The 27,909-nt window shown below is 42.4% G+C and overlaps 1 protein-coding gene across 2 annotated transcripts in view; it reads right to left on the reverse strand.

Moving 5' to 3' along the window:
* LOC133414244 (E3 ubiquitin-protein ligase UHRF2-like) overlaps positions 1–26,840 on the reverse strand; it is a 34,251-nt gene extending 7,411 nt beyond the window's left edge. For both annotated transcript variants that reach the window (XM_061699514.1, XM_061699513.1), the window contains exons 1-11: positions 26,475–26,840; positions 13,562–13,963; positions 11,269–11,555; positions 5,602–5,820; positions 5,404–5,513; positions 4,416–4,602; positions 4,027–4,150; positions 2,473–2,580; positions 2,296–2,400; positions 1,803–1,909; positions 1,064–1,226 (exon numbers count right to left, since the gene is read on the reverse strand). In XM_061699514.1, coding sequence (XP_061555498.1) covers positions 1,064–1,226; positions 1,803–1,909; positions 2,296–2,400; positions 2,473–2,580; positions 4,027–4,150; positions 4,416–4,602; positions 5,404–5,513; positions 5,602–5,820; positions 11,269–11,555; positions 13,562–13,963; positions 26,475–26,627 — 1,965 coding nt within the window. In that variant the 5' untranslated portion in view covers positions 26,628–26,840. The remainder of the gene's footprint in view (positions 1–1,063; positions 1,227–1,802; positions 1,910–2,295; positions 2,401–2,472; positions 2,581–4,026; positions 4,151–4,415; positions 4,603–5,403; positions 5,514–5,601; positions 5,821–11,268; positions 11,556–13,561; positions 13,964–26,474) is intronic.
* Between the last annotated feature and the right edge of the window lie 1,069 nt (positions 26,841–27,909).

A 27,909-nucleotide genomic window follows, 5' to 3' on the forward strand; every position in this document is an offset into this window, starting at 1 on the left:
AAAAATATTTACTTCTAATAATTCTGTGAAAGTTGAGGCCGGGGAAAAAAAAAGCTCATTTGGTGTTTTGGGAGAAATAAAGGAAATTCTTTACTCTTTGCACTTTTCGATTTTAATCGACTAAATTCACCGTAGACAGTCAATAAGCATGTTTAGGAAATGTACTCGACTAAAACTATGACTAAATTTACAACTATAACTCAAAATGATTTGAGTTCCCTCGCTTTATATCGCAGGCCAATATTTGTGCCCTGGCTACTGTATATCTTTTTGTTTTGTTTTGTTTAAGCGTTCATTTTTTTAAGGGTTTCACAGTATACTTAATTACTATAATGCCCACACGTGTGCCAGAGGTGTTGATGCACTTTTCAGCCAATTATTGCAAGGGATAAACAGTCTAAAAATACAATATTAGAACACTTGCAAGCCTCTGCTCTAGGCCACAGCTCACGCCAATACGCTCACACGTGGGCTAATTGACCAACTCAGGCTCTAGATCCTGATGTCACTCACTAGGCCACGCCCCTTAAAGGCACACATCCAACACACGAATAGAATTCTACATGCAGTAATATCCACATCATAAAACTACTTCATTTATTCCCGTTCTCTTTTATTATGTTTTTATACAACACAGTGCTGTCTTTGTTTATTCAAAATGTTCACCACATCCAGAAGCTGCTGTCGGTCACAGCTCTCAACCAGACACTCGCCGTCATACACCACCCCACCAGGCCCCGCCTCTTGAAGGCACATGTATGTACACAGACATTCTAATACATGCAGTATTTTCGATAATTGTTTGTATTTTCTTTTGTTGAAGTGTGTTTTAATATGTTTACATGTGTTCAAAGCATGTGGGAGGGGTGTAAACGATCTAAACATGAATAATAAACTATAGAAAAACTACTTCATGGTCTCTCTATATCGTGGATTTTCACCTATTGCCGATGGGTCTGAGATGAGGCTTCACTGTATAGCCAAACAACTATGAGTGAAAGTAAATTTAAAAACTGCTGTGAAAATTAACATCGGAAACAACAGTGCCCTTCACTTCCTTTACCTTGTAGATGCCGTCGTAGCGGTTTCCCTCCTCGGGGGCGTATTTGCTGATGCGGCGACCTTTGGAGCTGCGCACCACTCTCACCGGCTTCCCGGCCCGCCAGTTCCGAGACTCTGCTCCGTCTTTGTCATTCAGTGGGGCGTCGCAGTTCAGCGCCAAAGCTCTGCAAGGAGACCAAATCTTTAAAGGGGACATATTGTGTAGTAGCCTTACACCCAAAGTCAGTTGGGATAGCAAAGTGAACAAACGCTGTAGAAAATGGAAGAATGCATATTTGATTGCCCAGTGAAATTAGGGGCACATTTATGTTTGGCCATGTGCCCGCTGCATGCAGGTCACATACACAGGTCCGTACAGTAATTGACATTTGGCCGGCTTGACGATAAAGTGCTGCATGAACAAGGGTAAACAGAATCCATGCCGGGGTTCGCGCGTGCTTCGTTGTTCGCACTTTTTTGGATTCGGTTCTCTAAGTCGCTAGTCGCTACGGTAACAAAATATCCGTACTACATTTAGCCAACAGCACGAGATAGGACCGCCCTCTCAAATGGGCTAAGATATAGAGTGTGTAAATAGTACCATACTTCTTGATCTTTGGGTTATTTTGACCAAAGCATGTCACTGACACGTTGTTAAGACACTTGGTAACTATTTTGAAGTTGTGGAAAAATGTTAATGTGTCAACTTGAAAATGCCCGACTCTTTCATCATGAAAATAAGTAATAAAAACAAACTTTACCTGTTCATGTGGGTTAACGTCTGGTCGAACGAGTGCTCGCCGATGCGTTTGTTTCCCGAGAGATCCCGGCCTCCGCTGCCCGTGTACGTGAACTCGTCACCCCGGTCCTAAAGCAGGTCACATATGCAGTATTATGTGAGAAAATCAACCTTAGATGACCAGTATGGAACTCCTCATATAGGCTAGATTTACACTGCATGATTCAAGTGACAAAATTTGAATTTCTTGGTGTCAAGTGGCCCAAATGGGATATATGATATATGTCATGGCAGCGTTTTAAAAAATAAATAAATAAATAAATAAATAACAACATTTTAAAAAACGCAGATATCGATTATGTTCAAATCAGAATCAGGCATCTTCCAAATGCGGACGAAATGCGGATGAAATTCTGATAAAAAGTCCCCCCAAAAAAATCAGGAATAGGCATTAAATGGGAAGTATGCACTTGGACCAACAGTGGAAATCTAACATTAAATGCCACGTGACCCACCACTTCGTCCTCAAAGCCCCCAGCCAGCACCAGCGAGTAGGAGCCATCGTTGCTGCGACCGTGGATGCCGCCGACGTGCGGCCTGTGAACGCCCGCTTCGCTCACCTGCGGGTAGCGGCGGATGAAAATTAAATGTGTCGTAAACTGTCTACACCTAGCAACAGGATGGCAGCCAACCTGAACTCGGAATTTCCATGTGGTTCCGACAGGAACGCCGGGAATGGGTCCGTAGTGGTTGGAGGGAACAATTGTGCACTCCTTAGTACGTCCCACACAAGCCATGCCCTTAAAGAACACCAAAAGACCATAAACAAAAAAGCACCCCCAAATGAAAAATTTGAATTAAACTACGTTACATGGACAAAAGTATTGGGACAGAGTTCTTGATCAAGACTCATTCATCCATTTTCTACACCTACAGTATACAGCATCTGTCATCCATTCATTTTCTACACCTACCTTATGCCATCCTCCCATTTTCTCTACCGATACCTTCCATCCATCAATTTTCTGTGCTATGAATTTTCTACACCTTTCCCATCCAATTTTCTATACCTATATACCATCCATTTTCTATAACTATACAATGCATCCACATTCTATACCTATTCCGTACCATCAATTTTGTTTTATACCAATAGCATTCATTATCCATCCTTCCATCGATCCATTTTCTAAACTGCTTTTCCCCATTTGGGAAAGCCTTGTTCTACATTTGCACAAGACAGAACCACCCCTGCAAAACTAGGGTGTAACAAGTGGATGTTAAGCGTGCTGTAATTGTTCTGTGTATTTTGACGGAAGAATGTCGAGAGATTTTATTAAGACAGCTGGAAAAACTTTAAATTGTGAGAGAGAAAAAAAAAAAAAAAAACGCCTCCTTTAAACTGTCACGCCAATGGCAAGTTTAATGAAGCGGTTTCATAAAGCAAAAAAAGTGTGTGTGTGTTTTTTTTGTTTTTTTTTTTATCTAAAAGAAGCTAGAATTTGGGAGAATGCACGTAATGAAGTCATAGGCTGTTAGATGTGCCCACATAACACACATAAGCTGAGCTGTTTTAAATTAGCCCACAGACAGGGAATATTCCACAGAAGAAAGAAACAAGGTATTTTTCCCATGACACGTCCAGGAAAGTGTCTCGATCACGCTCAGCGCCATTGTTCTTGTTACGGTAGAAGGCCAGAAAACGGCGGAAAATAAAAGAGTCCAACGACCCACTATTTGCGAGCCCTTGATAATATTAATAATAATATAAAGTAACGAGAGTAAATGCCCCCCCGCCCAAAAAAAACACTTATTTGCGCCCAGCGGGAAGCCCACTGATACCAGTCTTACCGATCAACATCAAATTTTCTGGACATGTCTATCGTAAAGGGACGCACAAAAAAGTCTCAAGGACCCATGGTTGAAATTGAACAAGAAGTCGGCCATTTTTGTCTGCAGTGGCCATTTTGAGCGAATTCCAGGGCTCAAACTTTGACAAACTCTTAATAGGGAATTCATCCCAATCGATATCCCAGAAAACTGATATCAATTCTCAAAGTATATTTCAGTGGCTTGAACTTTATTTTTAAGCCAGTTGTATTGAACTTTGAAGTACAATACATTTGCATTTAGTCTTTTAGAATTTCACTGATCATTTCGAGGATTTGCCAAGTCAACGGGGGGAGCGAGGGCCCGTTCATCTCTGCTCGCAGCTTTCATTTGACTCGTTTTGACTTTCCACTCACCTTGCCCCAGTCCCGTTGACTCTCTGTGGTGGCCGACGGCATTTTGGCCTTCTTCTTGCTGGCCTTGAGCTTCTCCCCGGCCTTGACCACTTCGCTAGTGTCATTCTTGCAGGTCGGACAGTACCTGGCGGCAACATGGGGGAAGAGGTTACGTGTCAACGTCAGACTGTAGTGGTTACAAAACAGGGAGAGCTATAAATAGAAACGATGAGGGTGGGGGTCTTCCTGCCTTTGTAACAGCACACCCACACTCTGGTTTGGCACTTAAGACACATGGGATGAAAAATCACAGTGTGAGCCTATTCCTTTTTATGACACACGTCTATCAATGACATATTTAAAACTGATGTAACCCATAGACGACAAGACGTCTGGCAGAAACATCTCACCAGTCCTCATCATCTGGGATAGTGGCCAGTGGGGGGTTGAGGCAGTAAATGTGGAAGGCCATGTTGCACTCGTCGCAGAGCAGCTGCATGTGAGCGTCCTGCTTGCCGCCGCACACGCAGCACGAGCAGAAGCGGCACTCGGCGTCCGGGTCGGCCTTGCAGTGTTTGCACTCCGGCCCGCTCTTCCCTAAAGCCGACAAGGGACAAGACAGGAGTTAGCAGGTTTTTTCCTGCATAAAATCAGGAGGCAGCCACTTAATTTCGGGCCCCAGCGAATCGAAACTTAATTTAAAATGAAAGTTGCAAGCGGCGTAGAACGTGCACTCGCAGACCTTTTTTCATGGTCAATTCTCAAAATGATCACCAATTTAACATTGCTCATCTGTCAAGGATACCTGCTTCTAATTGGGGATAATTTGGGCAAATTGCCAAAATCGCTGCTTCATACCAAAATGGATGACTTCCTGTTACATTTCGGGCATAGGTCCTTGTCACTTTTTCGTGTATCCTGTTATGGTAGACAATTTTGTGTTTTCGTCGCCCGTTTGTCTAGGATCCCTGCTTCCAATTGCCGTAGTTCGAGCCCTGGAATTCACCCAAAATGGCTGCTGATTCTCATTCAATTTGGTGCGTGTGTCCTTGAGATGTTTTTATGCGTCCAGTCATGATATCAATGACACCAATCAATCTTGCTGTTTGCAACAACTGGCGAGTTTTGGTGTATGTTGAGGCAATAATAACAAACCAGAAATTCCATGGGGGCTCAAGCCCTCAAGATAATACAAAACCAATACATTTCCACCTGTGGTAGCCAATTGCCTATCCCTAATCTCCTGAACTCAGGTAGCATTTGATCACTTCAACTTGCCGTAGTTGATGTCGTGTTGTTCTTCTTCAATAATAATAGCTTAGATTTTTTTTTGGGGGGGGGGCCACATTCTAGCTGAAAGTTCATATTCTGTTGTCAATGCGGCATTACGCTGCATACGTTTGAATTGTCCATCAGCAGCCGACAGCGCCGGAGCTCCTGGTTTCTCCACCTGGTAGATTTCATCCAGGAAGTGAATTTTGCAATCACCAATTACGTCGCCAGGACCCCTGAGGGAGGGTGAGAGATGCACAAAACAATGAGAAGATTAGCAAATAGGGTCAGAGCGAAAGAAGGGGTGTTGCTTGAGACCCTCACCCCAGGAGAATCTTGACTCGGAGCTCCTTGTTGGTGCGGGAGGCCTGATTGATTGTCTGAATCTCCGCGTCGAACCAGAAGCCGCGCTCCTCCGGCATCTCCATGTTGTAGTTGACCAACACGTGCATGCCCATCATAAGTTGGTCCCAGCACAGCAGGGTCCGGGCGCGTGGCCGCACATCTACCGCTCGCATCTCCACCAGACCGTTCTCGGGGTAGCTGCCGGAGGAGAAGAACCCTTGTCAGTGGCGCCTTAAACCAAAATGGCCGACTTCCCATTCAATTTCGTGAATGTGTCCTTGAGTGTTTTACATGTATATCCTGTTATGATCGACATGTCCACCCAACTTCACGTTTAATCGATGTCAGGGGCAAAAAACGTTTTTAATTATGTGAGGGGGCACCACTGTGTGGGTTTCAGAGGGGTCATGTCCGAGACCCCTAAAATACCAGGATGTGGTGAACCCCCGTTTTTGTGGGGGGATACGTTCCAGAACCGACCGCAATGGGTAAAATGTGCAATATAGAGAGATCATGTGAAAAAAATATTTTTGTATGCTTTCACCCCACCCACAAGCTTTAAATGTGTTTATGCCGGAAGCATACAACATAAAATAGTCTGAATGTCTGGAAAAGAGGAACAATTCAAATAAAGACGTTGCATGCTGCATATTTTAGTGCATAGTCTTGGCTATTATAAATGTACATATTTGCAGATTTCTTGGGACAACCTATCTCCCGTTATATGCTGAAAAACCCACCAATTTGCTGTTCTTATGTGCAGGCATCTTGGTGTCAAGGAAGTACAGCCGTGCCTTGAGATATGAGTGGCGCAAGTTTTTTTGAGATATGAGCCAAGATTTTTTGCTTTGACTTGTGTTAAAAAAATTTGAGGTATAAGCGCTGTATGGTGGCAGGGAACTCAACTCACTTTACAAAAAGCAGCGCTCAATAGTCAACAATTTTTCAAAAAATAATTATTGCCGCTCCTTGTTGAAGTTTAAGACGAAACATGTCAAGCGGAACAGTGAGTGACACTGATATTTTTTGCTTTTGTGACACCTCAAACTATAAAACAACAAAAATAAGACCGAGAAAATGGCTTTCGATGACAAAATAATCATTTATTTAGAGATATTCAATTAAGAAACACGTCGTGAGTGACGCTGACTCACCACTTGCCTCGAGTTGAACGTCAGCGGCTTTTTGACGAGTTCCTCATTCACTCCAATCACGATCTGTGTCCTCACAATCGCAACATGCACTTTCTTCTATCTACTTCGACACACACTCTGTTTATATCATACACATCCATACTCAGTTTGAGTGTGAGGTGGCTAAACTTGTCCGACTTCCAACGTGTTGGCATTTCTCTCCCCTCTAAATGAGATGTGACAAACCGAGGTTAACCTCCACATCTTTCTCTTCAACCCAAAAGCTGTGCTGATCTCAAATCCAAAGCTATGCAACATTGCCATCTACTGGTATCTGTTTGTCATTAGTTATGTAGAAGCTAGACTTTCACAGACAAGCTGGGCCAGACCCCCATTTCACGCCTACCCGTTAAACAACGTACTTGACCAATATAAACGGCGGCGGCTGTGAGCCGTTGAATTCCATTTAACTAATATTAACGGGCGTGTCGGTGAATGAATTATGATAAACAAAAGGTTAGAAAGATGGCATAGCGTACAATTCAATTTTTGTCCACATTTAAGGTCCACTGTGACCTCTCTCAAGTGAAACAAATCTCCCCCTAGACGGCAATAGAGTCCTCCATGCATATCACCACTTCGCTAGATAAATTACATTCCGCAGAAATGCCCTGCTCCTAAAAAAAAATAAAAAATAACGTGGCGGCTCGTCTTGTGCAGCTGCTTTTCTATTTTCAAGACCATGCATCCAAGCAGGTGTTTACAGGGGAGAATGTGTGTGTGTGTGTGTGTGTGGGAGTCGGAAGGCGAGCGTGAGGGAAAAACCTTGCCCACCCTCCCGCTCTCGAGAAGATAGAAGAAAACTGCTGACAAAAAGCAGACGATTTTAATAAAAAGCCAACGGAAATCTTATGATTGGGACCTCCTGTAAGCACAGGAAATGGGATGACACCTTTCTGTGGTTTAATACTAGCCCGGGGACCTTTGTTCTCCTTGGTCTCGTCCCTCCTCGGCCTCTCAATCAATCAAATACATTGAGCAAAGGACATTTGGCAGAAAAACAAACGCATTTCGCAGCACTGGGTTTTCCCTGCAGTGAGATCACAGTCCTGTTGTGGCGAATGACGAAAACAACACATCTAATCCAACAAGAAAGCGAAAAATTGCCTGATTTTCCATATTTCAATTGAACACTCAGATCAAAAAATACAAAATAGAAAAACAGACAACAGGACCGACTTTGATATCAAGGTGTATTTGCGGGCGCCTATTCACTGTCCGCTATTCACAAATTCATGATTTTTTTCTGTTGAAACTATCCACAGTTATTCGCTGAAAAACTGTTCGCGGTTATTCTTCTCTATCTATAACGCCCTGAGGATACCACAAGATGGCACCAAAGCACCGTCAATTGGGAAAGGTAGTAATTGCTGTCAAGGATGTATGCTGAAGTGATATGCCGTGGCTGGGAGGAAGATTTTTGATTTGGGGGCGAACTAGGTTTAACCTGGGTTGTTATAGTGGAAGTTATGGAGAGTCTTCACCACAATTCACATGTACTTCCAGTGCATCTTCTCAAAATCCAATCATATGTAAGCCATTTATTTTCAAGGGTAATGCTGTAAAATGAGTTTAACATAATGAAGTGTTTTAGATCATAGTTTTTGGTATATTTGCAGTTTAAACTAAAAATACCGGCAATTACAAATATTTTTTTTAGAGAGCATTATATTAAAAAACACCACTTTTTGTTTTTTCGATTATCTATTTAAAGTACACACATTCAAATGGCGTCAGCAACCAAAGGTGCACATTCAAAACGCCGATTCAATTCAAACGCTATGGCGCACGCAAAAATATTCACAGCGCAGGCCACGCCAAGGCGGCCATGTCTTAACGACGACGCTTTCGCAGCAATTACAGACAAAAGCTGGAGGAGTGGTGGAAAAAAGTAATGCTCCCGAGAACACGGGGGTTACCATGGAAACGCCAGCTTCCAGAATTAATTTGAGGGGATAAAAAAAAAAAAAAAAAAAAGAGGGAGAGGTACACGCCGGATACAAGTCCAATTTGCGGGCCGCCGTTGCTGAAGCGCGCATGCATTTTTATCGCCGTGCGCTTGCGATCAGTCGGAGGGGAACCTTATTTCCCGCTGTTGCAACACCTTGACATACTGTATGCCACGGAGGAGGAACGCAAGCCCATTATCTCGCAAGCACGCACAGCAACAACACTCCCAATCCCGTAGCGCATGTTGTATTTTGTCAAATTCCAGATGTTCCGCGAATAAATCCGGGGGGAAAAAATAAAAATAAACACCTCACTCAAATAATCGGTTAAGGCGGACTTCCGTTCAAAGAACCTAAGATGGCTTTTGGCGAGAGAAGCGGAGTACACCGTGGACTGGTTACCAGCCAATCGCAGGACATACAGTTGACAATTCATACTCATTCATACTCTCCTTCACACTCAATTCATTCATACTCATGAATGAATTGAGAATTCATACTCTCCTTCACACCTAAGGCCGCATCGACGGATTCGGCCGCATCGACTGAACTCTCGCGCAGTGTGCAGGTTTTGGCAAAATTACACAATAAAATGCACATAAGCTTTCACTCATGCTAAAAATACACTTCCGGGTTTTAAGCGAGCGAGACACAGAATGGCCGCCGTGCCACCCCCAGCCATAAAAATACATTAAAAGTCTACACATATTGTGTTTTACAACAATACTTAATAATTATATTTATGACTTATAATGTACCTGTGAATTAAAAAGTGTAGCTTGTGGGCAAAATGTACGCAAGCGGTACGTACCGCACCAGTTACGTTCAAATGAATGGAAGTGAGCGAGCCTCTTTTAAAATATCCCCACTCTTGCTTTTACTCTCGCCCACATCCTCTTTCTGTGCCCACCCGCTTCTTCCTTTACTATTACGCTTATCTTTTTATGGTTTAATAAATGTGATAAACTACAACATGCTGTATGTGCAGCATCAAATGCCTTTACAGGCTCGCTGTTCAGGGCCTCCATATATCCAATCCCTCAATGTACGGGTGTGAGTCACCAACTGTCATTTTTGGGCGATGACCCAGTCTGATTGGCTTCAACCACATCCTTCCATTAAGTAAATTGACATTTAGAAAGAAAAGCAAGGTACATCCTGGAATGGTCACCAGCCAATCACAGGTCACATACAACAAGCATTCGCACCCACATGCACACCAATGGACGATTAAGTGTCTTCAAATAAGCTGTCGCCAGTCAATCGCAAGGACATACTGTATATACTGTAGACAAATCATCAATACTCACATTTAAACCTATGGACAATTTAGAGTCTTCAATTAACCTAAAATGACTTTTGGCAAGAGAAGCAGGGTATGCCCCAGACTGTTCGCCAGTCTTCAATGAAGCCAACATGCATGTTTTTGGAATGTGGGAGGAAGCCTGAGTACCTGCAGAAACCCACGCAGGGATGGGAAAAAATGCTAACTTCACACAGGAAGGCCAGAGCCGAGATTCAGACCCCCAACCTCAGAAGAAACCTCAAGGTCACCGTGCTGCCTTGCCATTTCGAATAGTCGATTTTTTTTAAAAGTTCCCACCGAACATGTTTTTTTTTTTTTTTTTTTTTTTAAATAATCTTTGATCTCCTTTTATCGGGTTTGCAAGATAATTTGGGTTGGAAATGCCCAGGACGACCTTTTTCAAGCTATTCTAGTTCGTCGTAAACGCCATACAGATGTGACGGCGGGAATTCTCATAATATTCGATATGTAAATAAGTTTTGGTCTGATTGGATTGCTGTTCTCCTTAACTTGAATATGGAGTATGACTGCGGGAGTAATGTACACACACCGAACGAGACAGGGAGGGACTTCCCCTGGTAGATACCGACACCATTTCTCATATTTTTTGATAGAGAGCGTGTGTGTGTGTGTGTGAGACGGAGAGACAGAGAGAAAGAGAGTGAGTGAGTGTGTATAATGTGTGGCTATTGATATTGCTAGCTTGGTTCACAGTAAAGTCGGCTACAACCGACAGTTGTAAACAAGTACTACTTACCAGATACGCCAATTTGCTTTTCTCTTTTTTCGTATGGTCCCGGTCTTGGTAGCAGGAGTTATCAATTGTTCTGGGTGCAGTGAACAGTCACGATCATTTTATGGTCCGAACATTATGTTGTGAGTAACGCGGCATATTATTGACGGCGAATGGCTGTCACGACGCGGCGTCACGCAAATTTGAGTTGAGTGGGTGGGTGGGTACTTGAATAACGAGTAGCTTATGTACATCACAATGACAACAAATTCAGATCAGCTTGTTTTGTATGCTTTTGCCTTTCAAAGGCTATTGCATACAATTGACAAACCACATGGATGTCAAACAAACCATGTTACAGACTCATTTTGACTTAACCCCACTAATAAATGCCTCTCCCATCTGAAGTTGAGTAAACAGACACACTGCAGCTACTACATTCCAGCATGATGAGACAGCACTTACTCCTCATATTTAATGTGATAAACGACGTCCTCTTCAATGGAGTCCGTCTGCGATGTGGAGGGTCCGTTGCTCTCAGAGTTTAACACGTTATTCCTCACAGTGTCCGTGCATTGGCCCGGGCCGAGGGGCTGCTGCCCCTGCTCGCCTTCCAGCTTTCCGTTAGTCCTTTTGGGGGGCCGCCCCACCTTGGCCTTGACGGGTCCTTTAGGAGCACGGGTCACATTCTCCACGCAGGCCTCGAACCAGGCACCCACGCTCACGTCCCTGCAGTCTACCAGTTCGTTAATCTGAAGGGCAAAAACGGGTAGCATTAAGCCTTGACCAAGCTCCTAACTCAATTTACCTATACAGTTGTGACTTTAGAAACGCGTTTAACCCATTCCGTGACCACGTTTATAACTTAAATCACATCTTTTCCTATTAAAAGGACTGAAAATGCCATTAATCTATTCCAGCCTCACAAAAAAAATTAAAAAAATTTAAAAAGAAAAATAGCACTGTATAATATGGTACTTCATTAAAACTTACAGTAATAACATTTAAATAGAATTTAAAAATGTGTTTTGGTCACGCTGCATTAATTGAATGGCCATTGTGTTGCTGCCCACCTTGAGCGCCTGGGGGCAGTATAAGACAGACAAATATACAGTACATGGACATCTGTACAGTGTAGACAGCTCCTTGCAGAAGATAAAGAATATATGACTGTGAGTACTGGTATATTGAATGTCTTAATGTGTTGGTGCATTTGTGTTCAAATATTTGGAATTTGTGTTCAAATATAAATTATATCTGCCGTTCCTATCCTGTGTTAGCAATAGCATTAAGCAAGCGGACTAAAGGCTAATCCATTTGCTTGTTTTAAATCAAATGTTTTAAATCCGAATGGTGGCTTGTATTTTGAAAAACGTTTAACCTGGGTCACTTGTACCTCAAGAAATCTCTGTATATTTAATAATTTTCCCCTTTGAAATGTATTGAAATTAGGAATGAATTGATATCACTTTTTTCAGACGGAGTACGAGTACATGTACTTATATTTGAGTACTAGCCAATACAGAGTACTACTACTTGATAATGCCAATTATGCCATTACGTCTTGCAACTGTGACGAAAATGTGTTTTCGTTGTAATCAAATGTGATCAGCGAGTATGCGTGTGAGTGTCTGGGCATGTGCTGTGGTCGACAGCAATTCCTGCGAGTGTGCGCTCATTGTGTTTATGCTTTACTGTTCTGCCCGCGTTCAATAAACGGCTGAAAAGTCCATCTGTGCCTCTTATTTACCACGTCAAATCAGATTACATTAAGTATTCTGTAAAAATAGAGCTGCAGCTATCGAATATTCTCAGAATCAATTATTTGACCGTTTAATCAAGTAGGCAGATAAAAATGTATTTTACATTTGTGGACAACACAATGTGCATGTGTGGCAGGTTTTATTGTTATTGGGGTCGCCATTGTCACTTTCCACACGACAATAGCTGTAATTTGAGTGTGTGTGGCTTTAAAAGGTGGTGAGTGACGCGGGAACGATAGTGTAGAGTTCAGGTTAATTACTAACCGTTAGCCAGTCTGCGTGTTAAATACACAGGCGTCAATTGAGGCTGTAAAAGCCCGTGTACGAATGTGCTTATTATGTGTCTGAAGTAACATCATTCCGTGTGGAAAAAGTGATCACTATGAAGCTTTGAGGCAGAGATTTTCCTTGACTTTTTTAGTTATCAAATTATTCGAGTTTTTTTTTTTTTTTTTTAAATCAATCATTTCGGCCCTGGAGCCCATAAAAAAAAAAAGACCGTGATGAACCACAGATTTCCGCAACAGATCGATAGATGTTCCATAAAATATATATATATATATATATATATATATATATATCATATAGCGTGTGCGCGGACGATGACCCGCGATACAGTGGGAGGGGGGCCATGTTTTATTCATATACACGGGTCCTCGATTTACAACGGTCACGACAAAGAGTTTCAAAGAAAAATTTTGCAATGAACAGTTCCTGCCGTACTTAATGTTTTTCATTGGATTGTTTTATATTTGAGGCCGAGAAGTGCTTTTTCTAAAAAGATTTCCTGCAATTATTACTTTAATGCGACATTATCGTAAATGAGTGAATCCAGGGCATACAAATTCGGCTTACGTCACTGCTGTGGGAATGGGATTCCATCGTGAACCGAGGACCCCCTGTATATACTGTAATTCCCACTGGGCTTCATATTTACAAGGTTTACGCTGCGAGATTCATGCACAACAAATAAAACGGGCCAGTCCCAGACTTACTTTGTAAATCCCAATTTCCGGGTCCACCAGTGTGTTCTTTCTGGATGTCGTCGGTTGGGTATCTCGTGTTGGACTAGAGGGCTTGAAGCCATTTTTGGTGCTTGCCGAGTTACTGGGGGCGATGGCGTCCGGCTTGGTCTCATTGGCAGTCTCGGCTGTGTCGCTGCAGTCATTGTATTTATCGGTAGAAGTTTCCATAGCCGCGGGGGAGACGGGAGCGGGGCGGTCGGGGCTTTCGGCCCGAGGGACAGCGGAGGCCGGGGTGGGGGTAGAGGTGCACGCCACGCTGGGAGGGTCCTTGGTCACGGGGCTGTCCGGAGGGTCCGTTTGGGAGCGAATCAGCAGCTGGACGATGTCGTTGAGACCCACGTTGTAGTCGAACAGCGTCTGGCCATCTTCCATCTGGTGAAATACACAAAAGAGGTGGCAACAAACGGTTACTGTCGACCGTAACAGCAAAAAACACCAAACTACAGTAGTTGTCCGCTCAACCAAACATCTGGCCGTGAAAGGCACAAGTCGGAAGTTCCACCTACACACACTCGCTCATCCAATCACAAATCTAACAGGAGCTGTGTAAGATTTTTGATTGAGAGTCAGCAAGAGAGGGTAGATACTGTCATGGTGGCGCCCATGTCTACTTTGGCTCACAATAGTTTCACCAATCCAAGCCTAAACGCAACAGCATCATAACCAGTGGAATATGTAACAACAGCTCAGTGGAACATCGTTAAACTTCTCTATCAGTGTGTGTTGTCACTGTGTGGATCCAGCTAGTAAAATACTGTACAGACTTCTTCTACTACTATTGTAAGTGACTCAGCAAGATGCTGTAATATTAGTAATTTTTCATAGAGGATAAAGAATATACTGTATGCCTGTGAGTCTTGTTATATTATCTGTCTATGTGTTACTGCACCATTTGTGTTCAAATATCTGTTGCTTCAAAAAAAGCAATAGCATGTCAATGCCGTATTACATTGAATCTTAGCATTAAGATGAACAGACTTTTTCATTAGGGAAAGCAATTTTGTTTTAAATGCGTAATTCTCTTTGTTTTAAGTTTAGTGTGACAGTAAACTTCAACTGGCACGAAACAGCTTGAAGCCTATTTGGATGAACTGTTCAATATTTGTGAAATTGCTGCTTATTGTGAAGTGAGTTGAATTGAGTTGACTGCCACCATACAGCGCTCATCGAATCTCAAGTTTGCGCACGCAAGCCAAAGCTTTTGCTTTTGAATGACGGCTGCTATCTCGAACAAATTTGAAGTCGGGTCACTCGTACCGCCAGGCCCCACTGCCGTACATTAATTGGTGACAAGGAAGTTAAGGTGATATAGCTCAACTGATAGACTAAGATCTTTGTATGTCGAGGAGGAGCTACTCTGGATTGTTTAAAAGTCAATCATCTGTAAGCCATTTATTTTTAGGGTAATGCTTGTAAGAGGAGTTTGAAATTATATAAATATGTTTTGAGATCATGGTTTGTAGTACATTTGCAGCTTGAACTATTAATATAGGCAATTAGTAATAAACTTCTATTCATCTTTTTGTGGGGGTCGTCTATTCATCGTGGGTTTTCACTATTCGCGGTTGGGCTTGGTCCCTGTCCGTTGGCGAATTGCGGGGGTTTTCTATTTGAAGAGCGGCATTAAATAAAACTCTCCCCATGAAAATGGGGAGAGTAATGGACAACAATCCACCGTCGTCACACCAAAACACCAAGCACCCTGTCAAGGACAAAGAAGGTAAACGGCTACGTTCGATCGCCGCTCTCTGGAGCTTACAGAGGACGTTGGAATTCTTCAATAAGCACACCAGTGGCATTTAAGGACGTCACCCAATGAATTCTAAAATGATCCAGTGTTCCATATCGCTACCTAGCAATACTGATTAGAAACATACACGTTTACAAAATCAAAATAAAGAGATGCAGAATGGTCTATCCTGTGCTGCTTTTTTTTTTTAAGGGGAAGAAACGATGGGTTGCCATGACAACGAAACGAGAACAGGCCCGATTCTCTACCCCCAACCCTCATACAACATTGCACATGAACCCGAATCGTGTAAACAATCAAAACTCCCATCAATGTGGCGCCATTTTTTTGCAGACTTCGCAGAGTGTAGTTCGTTATATTATTACCATTACTAGGGTATAGGCCAGCTGGAACTAGTGCGACTCATTACAGGCGTCAGCCATTCATCTCGAGGTTCATTTTTGTGTGTTGGCGAACCGAGCATGGCCACCGCTGTCCCTCCAGGAAGACACTATTTGAAGGCGTAGCGAGTTGGGTGGGGGCAGGGGGTGCATCTCCCCCATTCCTCGCCAGTTTTAATCGCCTCATGAAATTTAGATCAGAGAGGCAGCGGCGCAAATCGTGCGGCCAGCTGGCCCAGCCTTGGTCTTCCATTCAGATCCCTGTTTAACTTTCGCCGGTTGAGCGTGTCGGAAAAACATGGCGGCGAGGTTTTCAGAAGAAAAAACGCGGTGGAATTGCATGTGCCGCATTAAAACCGAATCACATCCAGGCGCCTCTTGTTTTTTCCCCCCCAGCAACTTCATTACCGCCAGCGCATTCGGCACCCTCGCTGTGACAGCCTTGCTTCCAATCACAACCCGCTCAACAGTCGACAACACAAAGAGACCCATCGCACAGAAAACAGACGTTTCGCGTAAATCCGCCCAGATGTCTGCCAGTGTCCCAGACCGATAGCATGACCATGATCCGGGCATGGTACATTCTATCCCCGGTCATAAATAATGCAGTAAAATATAAACACACGTTGATTCTGGTATCCTCATTTTATGACTCAGTGAAATGTCACGCAGTGTTCCACCCGGGGACGTCAGATCCTAACGAAGCTTTGGACGGATAGGAGACACTTGACTTGAGGAAAAGGCTGCAACAAACCACAGTACTTCCTTAGCAAGGCAACTGCGTGTGTGCGTGTGTGCGTGTGTGTGTGTGTGTGTGTGTGTAGTGGAATGAAACGAGCCCTTCTCCGCAGGGCTAATTTCTCTTCAGTTATTTCTACAGGCAGCCTTTCAAACGGCGTGTTCCTCATTGTAGCAAGTACCAAAGAATAATATCAGACGGAAGCTCAAACAGAGACAAGAAAAAGACCTGTGGCTAATGTCAAAAACAACCCAAAAAAAAGAACAAAAAAAGCCCATCCTGCTGTGCGCGATAAGGCCAAGACGAATCTTGTCCAATTTGAATTCTTGTCACATTTTCTTTATCTGATCCTGTCTGTCAATATTGAGGGGGGGGGGGAATGATTTAGCCGCGTTACTCTGCCAACACGCTGCCCAGCGTTCAAATGACAACAACACAAAGGGAACGCAATGTGGAAAAAATTGACTTCTTAAATGCTTGTATACAAATAGTCGGGTCTCTGGAACGCCTACCCACCTGTCAAATGTAAAATTAAACAATCAATTAGAGTGGTAACTCGAACTAGGGGTGACCCGAATTAAGGGTTTTTCAAGATACAAGCGTCGCTCAGCTGATTTTATCTCTTGAGTTGTGAGAAAAAAATTGGAGTTACAGAGCACAAGTTGGCAGCTGTTAATTTCACAAGCAGCAGTTTGGCAGATAGCGAACAACTCTTCAAAAAAGAGGCCAAATGCTAGCGGCTGTTTATTGCCACTCCTAGTTGAAGTTTACGGGAAAACTAAGGAGAATTACACATTGTGTATTTCAACAAACACCACATAACTTGGTCTGAGGAAAGCCCGCTAGCTCAATGCTAACACACAAGGCAAAATGCCATAGACTGGTTAACAAAACTAGCATCGATGTTTTTGCAATATAAATCTAAACGGTGCAGCAACATACGTAGACAAATAATATAACATTCACTGGCATATAGTATTTATTCTCTGCGAAAAACTACAAACATGACAGCGGCACACTGAGCATTTGTGACCGTCTTCTTCTTGTATATACATATTCATGTCTTATACTGCCCCCTGGTGGCCACGGAACTCATACCAGAGGGACCCTCAGTGAATGCATGAAATCATAATGCACAAACTGCTGAATTCTTTACATTCTATTTAATTGAATGTTGTTACTGTATGTTTTTAGAAAGTACAACACTGTAAAGTGAGATTTGGTTTATTCAAAACCACGGTACATTATTTGTGTTGTTGTTTTACAGGGTCTGGAACAGATTAATGGCATTTCTATTTATTTCAATGGGGAAAGGTGATTTGAGATACAAGTGTTTTGAGTTACGAGCCTAGTCGCAAAACGAATTAAACTCGTCATTCAAGGTCCCACTGTAAGCCTTATTTTAATCAGACTTTTTTCTGAAAAATGTGTAACTTCCGCCTTACTGTAATGTAACCATGGGGCTAATTTACATAACAATCGTCCACATGGCGAGTTTCTAGCCCATGACCAGCCCGCTAGGCTGGGCGAAGATCCAGAGCCACTTTCAAGCGACAGCCACACTTGTGTGTGAAAGACGACAATTGATCGCACACCAATTAAAAAAACAAAAAAAAGTATACCTCAACGGCTTGGTCATCATATGCTGCCTCCACGAGTGAAAATACAATTGGGGATATGGATAAATGAGCCGACTCATTTGCAATCTAGATGTCTCCAGAAATCCTCAATTAGACCACAAAAAGTCACAAGATTTTTTGATAGTCACTTTTTTTTTTTTTTTTTTCTCCCCCCCCCAAGTTGCTTGAGGGCTTGGAGAAGTCGCTAAAAATAATAACAGAGCCACTGAGTTGGCAACACTGAGTTGCTGCTTGTTTTGTAGCATGCCCCTGTTCCGCACCCAGTTGTCAAGGTAACAAAAGCTGACAGAACCGCCTCCCCAAAACCGAGTGGTTTTAACAAGTGCTACAAAATGGATATTAATGGTACCATAATTCTTTATTCTTTGTGTCTTTTAACTGAAGAATGTCAGAGACCTTTGTAAGACTCCTGGGAGCTGTTTAAATTGTGGGGAAAAAAATAAAAAATGTCTCCTTTAAGCCCAACCGTGCCGTGATCAATAGACTTTGAAGCGAGTGAGGAGAGCGACTGGAGTGTTGTTCTCAGAAAGAATTTAATGGTGTGAAACTAGAGCCTCCCCCCCACAGCGTTGGCGGCCATCCGAACCGATTTTCGCCGTCGCCCACAGCCCGTCTCGGCGAAGAGCTGAGCAAAATAGGTCACGTTTCCAAATACAATGGCACAGGCCGAGGGGTGTGTCTGCCATCGGCTAAATTCACGCTAAAGGGCTTTCACCCTAGAAGGACTGGTTTAACAGTTCAGAATCAAGGAACCCACAGTCACAGAAATGAAGACAATTATAGATTAACTTGAATCATGACATGAACAAAAACATTTATTGGAAAGGTTTAATACCACATGGTTTGGGTACACTGCAGTATTTCTAACGCTCATGTCATGTCAACAATTGTAAAAAGAAATCAATTCTATGAATATTGTCAACAGGCTACAACATCTGACGAGAGTACAGTGGTGTCTTGAGGTACAAGTTTAACTCATACCATGACCATGCTCTTAACTCAAAACACTCCTATTTCAAATCATCTTTCCCCACTGAAATGAATGGAAATGCCATGAATATATTCCACCCTACCAAAAAAAAGAAAAAAAAAAGAAAAAGATTTTTGGGGGGAATGTGTTGGGAAACATTAAACAGATGATTTTCCATAATATGTCCTCTTCAAGAATGTTAAAATATGACTTAAAATGACTGTAGATTTACTAAAGGTTTTATGAACCTGAAACACGTTAATTCACTTGACTTTATACAGGAAAGTCAACCGCCAGAAGAGAAAACATTGTGTTTCGACTTGAGAGGTTGCATTGTAGTTGGAGATGGGGAACCGTGTGCAAAGATTCCTAATTTAGGGACGATCTTTGTCTGGTGACTGTCCATGAAGGGTACGAGTACAAACACGCGTGGCTGCATCTAACTTCCCAAACTGGAGCCATCGAAACATCCGTGCATGTGCAATAATCAAAACTGCAGCCTTAACTAGGTCACAGCAACAGTGCGCGCATGTGTGTTTGTGCGTTAAGCTTTTCCTCCGAGCTGACAATAGGCAACAGCTCACGGTGGAAGACGGCCCAAACTGGTAACGCATAAAACATGTTGAACCATTTAATAAACAAGCAGACATTTCTTTCTTTCTTTTATTATTGTCTAAACCAAGAGGCCGAGTGGAAGCGAGCGTGGGTGTGAGGTACCAAGGCCGTGTGGACAACAGAAGGTGTGTGCGTGTGTGTTGCGAAAAAATGGCGACACGAGACACCGCAAAGTGAAACGCAAGTAGCACGGTGGCGAGTAAAACACATACAGAGAGGTAAGGAGTTGTGATGGCGTCGAGACCCTAGCGTTGCCTGCAGTGGGTTGGAGCTGGTTGTGTGTGTCTGTGCGTGCGCACATGTGTGTGCGGCGGGGGGGGGGGGTAAACAAGACGCCATTTTGAAAGGGAATTAAGACGGAGCTTTTCCCGTGCACGGGAGGGCAGCAGCTCACGTTGGACTGGGTGTCGCTGGCTCATTCCGCACATTGCTTAGTGCTCGGAAATCCCCTAATCAACCCTCCCCGCTCATTTTCCAGCGAGACGGAGGAGGAAGCACGGGATTTTGCAGTAGCGTAGGCCTTGTCGTTGCCAGCCCAGCCAGCTACACCCCCCCCCCCCCCCAACTGCTTTGTGACATAACCCAGCTAATAATTAAACAGTGTGCCAACCGCATGTCTTTTAACATCATCTTATCTATGCGGTTTTCATGCTCTCACGTCGACATACAGGGAAACCTCACAATTTGCTGGTTGGGAACAAAAACCTGCCACGAAATGCAAAATTTTGCAAATAGACGCTCCCCCCCAACCCCTCGAAAATTGCCGATACAGTGGATAGGAACCAGGCCCAACAGCGAAGAGCGAAAATCCCCTCATCATTTATTTTTTTACACAAAAGAAATATTGAATAAGGGGGGATAAACAGACAATAAGCGTTTTTCGGGATCGGTTCCCCCCAAAAAAAGAAAACAAAAAGAAAAACATTTGAAAAAAGTGGGGAAAAAAATGGAGAAACATCCACGGGTGCTAAACCACAACTATGCGGGGCCCACTGTAAAGTTGTACCTTGACTTACAAGTACCCACATTAAGGTTTTTGTGTTGCGACCCCCAAAAAATTAGGTACTGTAATAGATGCCCTACCTTGCAGGCAAGGAGAGCCATAGTCACTTTCAAATGTTTAATGTACAGACAGTCAAACACACAAATACAAAATGAGAACACTCGCAAGGAGCTGCGGTTGGCCACAACTCACGCTCAGAGGCTCGCACATGCAGACGAACCGGCCAACCTGTCTCCAGCTCCTGACGTCACTCATTAGGCTACGCCTCTTGAAAGCACACATCCAACACACAAATACTTCAGTATGTACAATAATTACACTTAATTAATTACAAAACCAGTTAATTTCTTTACATTCTCTTTTATTGTTTTTGTATACAATATAGTCAAATATATCACAGTCTCTGCGATAGAGAAGAAATTTTAGTCTTCATAGTTTTACCCCTTCCACATGCTTAAACATTTTTTAATTAAAACTTATTTAAACACATTTGAACGTATTTTTCAAAACACTTTTGAAACACATTGTAAATGTATTTGAACACATTGCAAGCCGAAAATTTGAGCATTAGTGTATATGCACGTGCCTTTAAGAGGCGGGGCTTTGTAGGGTGGCGAGTGACGTCGGCGAGTCTGCATGTGAGTGTCTGGGCCTGAGCTGTGGCTGAAAGCAGATCCAGTATTAGTGTGTTTGTGTTTTACCGTTCGGCCGTTTTTCATTGAACAGCTGAAAAGTCCATCGGTGGCTGTGACAATTCACTTTTCAGTCGAAAAAAATCGATTCTAAAAATATTCTATAGTTGCAGCCTCTACTAGGTACTCCTGTGACATCTTTGAGCGCTACAAAAAGACCATAGACATATGTGGCGTTTTGCACAATTGCGTGAGTTTTTCAGCTAATAGTTTTAGTTATGTTCTACAGCAGGGGTCACCAACGTGGTGCCTGCGGGCACATGAGTAGCCCACGGGCCTGTTCTAAAAGAAAAGCTCACCTGTGATGGGAAATGTTCATTTCCTAAGAGTGCTGTATAAGAGATTATCTGCAAATGATAACACTTACAGAGATTTATAGAAGTGTTGCATATTGATATTTGTCATTTCTTCCCTTGTTAAATCCCTGTTGATAATTATTGTGAGAAATCATTAACATCATCAGTGTCTTCACATAGATGAATATCATTAATTATTAATAATAACATATCCATTATCCATCCATTCTATTGTAGGTAATTTGAGCAAATTTGTTATTTCAGAAGTGTGTATCAAAGTGGTAGCCCTTCGCATTAATCAGTACCCAAGATGTAGCTCTAAGTTTAAAAAAGGTTGGTGAGCCTGTTCTACAGAATATTGTGTAGCGCCTGAGCTCGCCAATGGCGATTCCCAAATTGGTGACGGTTCACTGTATTTTCATGGAGACGATGAGCCGTCGAAGGAAGGCATTCAAGGTTGCCACGACCCGAGGGTGCCATGCTGCAATACTCCAAGCCACCTTCCTCTTCATTGCGATTTCTTCCTTAATACTACAAGCTCATATTTGTGGCAGCCAACCAGGAGAGAAAACACAGAGCTTTACAAAGATGCACAGAGAGGAAGGAGAATCCCCCTTCGGCCAGAGCCGCCATTTCCTTCATTGAAACTAAATTCCACAACAGGAAGTAGTAGCTTGGACAGTTTCATTCATAAAGGACATTTTTAACTAGTGATACGCATGTGACTGCAGGAAGTAGGAATCGGATGTAAACAATGAGGGTCCACACACCCCGTGAGGGACTTCCTGTGTCGACATGGCCATAATACATGAAGCTAAAATGCTAACAGCAACACGAGGTGCCGTCGCACTCTGCTGCTTGCTGCTGAGGCAAATCATGCATCTGGCAATTCGCTCAATGGGTTTAATAGACGCCGTGCCACAAATAATAACCAGGTTGTCATGCATTTGGATAAATAAATGCCACACCCAAAATTGACATCTTGCTTTTTCTTTTTCCACTTTCCCCCTTTAGGAAAAAAAACCAAAAGGGACTCAGACATGCTGTTCGCATCAGATGTCACACTGCCTGCAAAGCAGCGTTAGCTTCTGTAAAGCAGAAGTTCAGTGTCCATAAACATTTACAGCGCAGCAACAGAGATCAGTGCGTGATTGAGGCCATAATAAAATACAGAATAATAATAAATACAGTATTCCCTTGCGAATAGAGAACATTTGTTAGTAACTTAACTGACAAACACCTAAAAAGGTTTGCAGTTGGCTATGGATGCCACAGCGTGGCAACAAAGCATTTATTTCTATTAGATAAGGCAATGGCCTGAGTAAAGGAAGCTCTTCCCCTTTCTTTAACATAGTTCTTTGACGCCAAGATGCCAGCAAAGCAATATTTTCATTTTACACAGGGCTTTGACCTGAGCATAAAAACAGAAAATAGGTGATTTTTTTGTGACTGAAGGAGGAAAGGTTCCCCCCGCAAAAAAAAAATCAACAAACAGGCTAATTTGCTAATGCCTACTATCCGCTGTAAATATCTTATTTTAATTAAAGTCCCTGTAAAGTTTAAAAATATATATTAGTTTTAAATTTGACAAACAGAGAAGAGTGTCATTGACAATACTGCCAAGTGCGAATAAAAAATAATGTTTTTTTAAATTGCCAAATATATAAAATGAGGCTTGTCGCCGCTCTCAAACGCTGCGGGTCTGTCCGCTGAATGTGTGAAACCACGCACCGCTGAGAAATTAATGCTACTTCATCCAGCATCTTTCTTATGCCTATACACGTATAGACGTGGGGACTCATGTCCAACGTCGAAGTGCGTCAAAGGGCGTCCCAAAAAATCGAAAACTGAAGTGGTGAAAAACAATGTAATGCTATATCTCCTCACTTGAGTACTACATAGCTCTCAGTCTTTGCACATTTTTAGAAATGATCTTCAAACATGTATAATGTAATTAGAAACAAATCTTTAACTTCACTTCTCAGGGTCTTTAAGTACCCTTATAGAATAGAATGGTATTTGTGGGGGGGGGAATTTTAAAAAATAAAAGCCCTCCTCTCTAATTAACATCTTAGTAATTGACCCCCAGTGTAAAACTCCCCAGCCACTATGCACTACACTGAAATTATTATTACTGTTATTATTATATTAGCATATGAACAACTGTCTGTGTGTACATTATATGACCCCTGACAATGTGCTAGTAAAATCTTGAACAAGAGCTAAAGAACTGTGACAAACTAGCTGATGTATGCGTTGTAGTAAACTATTTTTCCCCATGGTCTTCAGTCGAACAGAAGTTGTGATGGGAAAGTCAGCAATATGTCCTTCCAGAATTGATTACATTGTGAAAATAGAATACATAGTGTACTAATTTCTGCCAAAGACTACATAAACACTATTTCGAGTAAGTACGGTGCTGTCGGATGGATTGATTAATTGGTGTGTGACGTTAAGATTATGAGAGGTTCCTTGGAAAAATGTCACCCCTATAAGGTGTCCCTGGACCCAAAAAGTTTGAGAACCCCTAGTTTTAAACCAAGGGGTGGGAAGTAATGAAGTAAATATACTTTGTTACTGTACAAAACTTGAGTATTCTCACAACTTTTACTCGCTACATTGAAAACAAAAATTTCTACTCCTTAATTTGTTAAAATAGGCTGTTACTTTTTGCACCTTCAATGGATGATGACGCGTCCTAAAAGACGTTCACATGGGAGGGCAAATGGGAGTCAGTATACAACCGCCACTATTTAATGTGCCCCAGATTAACCCCAAATGAAGTTCAGATGTTCTAGTAGGCTTTTCCTGGCCGTCATGTAGTCACATCATACGGCGCATGCCGTGGTCAGCAGAGAGCTGCCACATAATTTGGGGTTAATCAGAGTCACTTTAAATGGTTTGCAATGGACCATAGGCACGGCAACGCATTTAGCATTTCAGGAAGAAAGATTAGGTGGCAATCGAATTTCCGGTGTCCATATGGTTCATGCTACTGGGATGCCATCTGACAAAAAATTAGCCTCATTCTTTAAATGTTTGATAATGTGGCGTTGTGTAATAATTGTTCAGTGCTGGTACTTTTTGAGATGGAAATTTTATCAAACGTTTTAATACTTTTTAAAGTATATATATATATAAGCAGTACTGTTATGTTCAGTGATTCAACTCGGCTTTTCGGCCGACAGGCGAAGCTTCGTCACCCTGTCTTTCTCTCTTCCCCCTCAGGGCTGCTTGCCTCCAAGCGAGCGAGCGACTGCAAGCTATTTGAGAAATTCTCGAGCTATGAGAAACATTGATCAGCCAATAGTATATGCTTGTTATTATTATTATTATATTATTGGTTGTGTTGAATGTACTCATAACCCCAGTTTCGTTCTATCTGCGCCATACAATGACAATAAGGGCTCATTAAATCAGATAAGGATCCTTTGATCATTTTGCTGATACTTGGAAAACTGTAGCAGTGTCATTTACGGTAACTTTACGTAATTCCGTCACACAGCGAGTATGCTTTGTGGAGTTTGAAGCAGTCATTGTTATTGCTTTGAGTTTGACCGGTGATGCCAGTTAGCATGCCACTGTACCCCAAACACGGAGGTGGTCCGTGCATAGAGTCTGTATGCCGACTTCCATGTAAAATGAGTTTAATAACATAAGTTAGTTATAAGAGGGTGTGCAAACATGTGTAACCACATGATCTTAGTTTATTTTTACTTACCGGGGGGCAGTTTTTAGCCTCACTTAAATCTTAAATCATAATGCAAAAACTGTCCAAAAAAAGTACAATGTACAATTTTTCCTTATTAAAAAACTTTTGGGTTTTTTTTTGTTGGGGAGGGTGGAATGGATTAATGGGATTTACATTCATTTCAATGAGGATAGATGATTTATGATGAGTGTTTTGAATTACAAGTGTGAGCACAGAACAAATTCAAATCGTATCTCAAGGCACCAATGCAATCATCAAAGCTCCCGATGCCCAAACTAACAGGTCAGCGCAAGGTTGTGGGTGTGTGCTGGTGACTGTTTGCCTGAGAGTGCACGGCAAATAAAGGACACCTAGTCAGTCAGGCATTCTGTCTCTGATAGGTTGATGTGACTCAGGTGCTGTGGTTTCAAATTTAAAAAAAATTATAATATCTTTAACCTTTGTAAAATACTTTTTTCCCAATTGAGGTGTACACGTTTAGATCACATTAACGGTGGGAAAAGTTTTGAATTATGTTGATCTCATTTTTTATAACACAAAAAGCTGTCATTTGAACATATCTACTGTATATAACTGAGTCTAAAAATTCATTTGTACCTTTCAGAGTCTGAGTCTTTTTTTTTTACTATTGTGTAGTAAAACCAGTACTCCTATTTTTTCACCGGTTTATTTTACTCAAGTATCTGTACTGTTGAAAGCATGCAAATATAAAGCGGTAAAGACCTCAGTGGATGCTAAAATGTGCAAACGGCATTGGTAAAGTGGGTGGGTGCTCTCCTTCCTCCCTCTCTCCATCTACCGCGTCAATGTAAACAAACATGTCCACGGCGCTTAGTGTCTGTGTGTGTGTGCACAGAGACCCCCCAAAAGAACTTGACGTGACCGAGAGGACCACTTGAAAACCGGGTTACGGAGAGGGGGGGGGGTGCTTCTTGCGCAACAGCTATTGGCGAATTCCTATGAAAACAGGAAGCCACGGAGCCACTGTCACTCTTTTTAAACAGCATGAATTTTTATTTATTTTTTTTGATATTTTTTTTTTTTTTCAAAGACGAGTGTTGCGTGACGAGTGGGGGGCAACCTTACCTGCTTGCCCCGGTAGAAGAGGCGCTGTTGCTGCGGGCTCACGTTGAAGATATCCCGTATTTTCACGCGCAGAGTCTCGATTTTGGTCAGCCTGGAGAGATCGTCCACGGTTCGAGTCTCCTTCCCGTCTATGGTGCGGACCTGGATCCACATCGTTGCGCCGCCCCTGTTTAAATACGTCTCGACTAAAACGCGCGGTCGGGTGTGAGGTGAGGGTACTGTGGTTTTCCGAAAAACTCGCGCAGTGGTTCAGACGGACACAATCCGAGTCTCCATCGCGCTTTTTCCGCCGCAGAGGCAAAAAAACGTCGGCCGGAGGACGAGTGTGTGCTGAGCTGTGGCTCGTGCGGATGGTGTTTCACATGAGGTCGCGGCGCCAAGCGAATATCGCGAGATCACGCCCGCGAGACCAACAGCTTTGCAGTTAAAGGCGCCGTGCACAACAACAAAAGTACTCACCGTCAAATATGAAGTACCTGAACTAGATACTTGGGTAAAAGTACAAGTATCTTAACAGACAATAAATGACAAGTTAAAGTCACCTTGTGGAATATTACGTTTTTGTGGTTGTGCTAACTCACAATTCAACTCAACTATATTTAGGTATGGTACTAAAATTTTCTCAATACCTGTATTTCAAAATAGATACACAAATAAAATGAGCCCTAGTTTGTAAGAATCGGATAAGGATTAAGGATTTTATGCCACTTTTCATGTTGCAAATTGGCCCAAATGTTCTTGCCCAGAAATCTTATGAGTTGAAATGTCATGTTTAAAAAGGCCATTTTCCTATACTGTAGTTCTTATCATTTTCTGGGTCAAACTGAGAACAAGCGCTTTGTCAGAATTACTTCTAACATTTCAGAAAATAATAATAATAATAGTGAATCACAGGCATATAGTTTTCTATCATGTACAAATGCTACGAACGTGTGATTTTCGACGCCGAAATCAAGGAACATTTTACACTTTGTCAGAACCACAGAAAATCTCAACCGAATTGAAAATTTCAAAAACGAGGTGGTAAAGGGATTTCCCAACAACGTAATCTGAAAAGAACAAGTATTACCTTTCGCCAAACAATGACAAAACGCGATCTTGGTGGTCGTCCGCTAAATCCACGTGCCCGAAATCCGGCACAAAAAAAAAAATGGAAAGAAAATGACGGACATTTTTCTGGATTTAGTAATATACCTACTTACTGTATATAGTGGGGAAGGGAGGACTCACGCTAGGGATCGAAGTGCGTCACCTGGCCCTGTTTTAGCCACGCCCCCAAAAATCAGGTACCTGAAAAGGTGAAGAACAGTATAACGCTGTATCTCAACAATTGAGTACTACATCGTTCTCTTTTTTTTTTTTTTTTTGAGTCTGTTTTCCGCAACTACCTTCAGTCATGGACAATGTATTCAGAAACTAATCTCTGAATTCACTT

This window comes from Phycodurus eques, chromosome 15, assembly GCF_024500275.1.
Source record: "Phycodurus eques isolate BA_2022a chromosome 15, UOR_Pequ_1.1, whole genome shotgun sequence".
Lineage (NCBI taxonomy): Eukaryota > Metazoa > Chordata > Actinopteri > Syngnathiformes > Syngnathidae > Phycodurus > Phycodurus eques.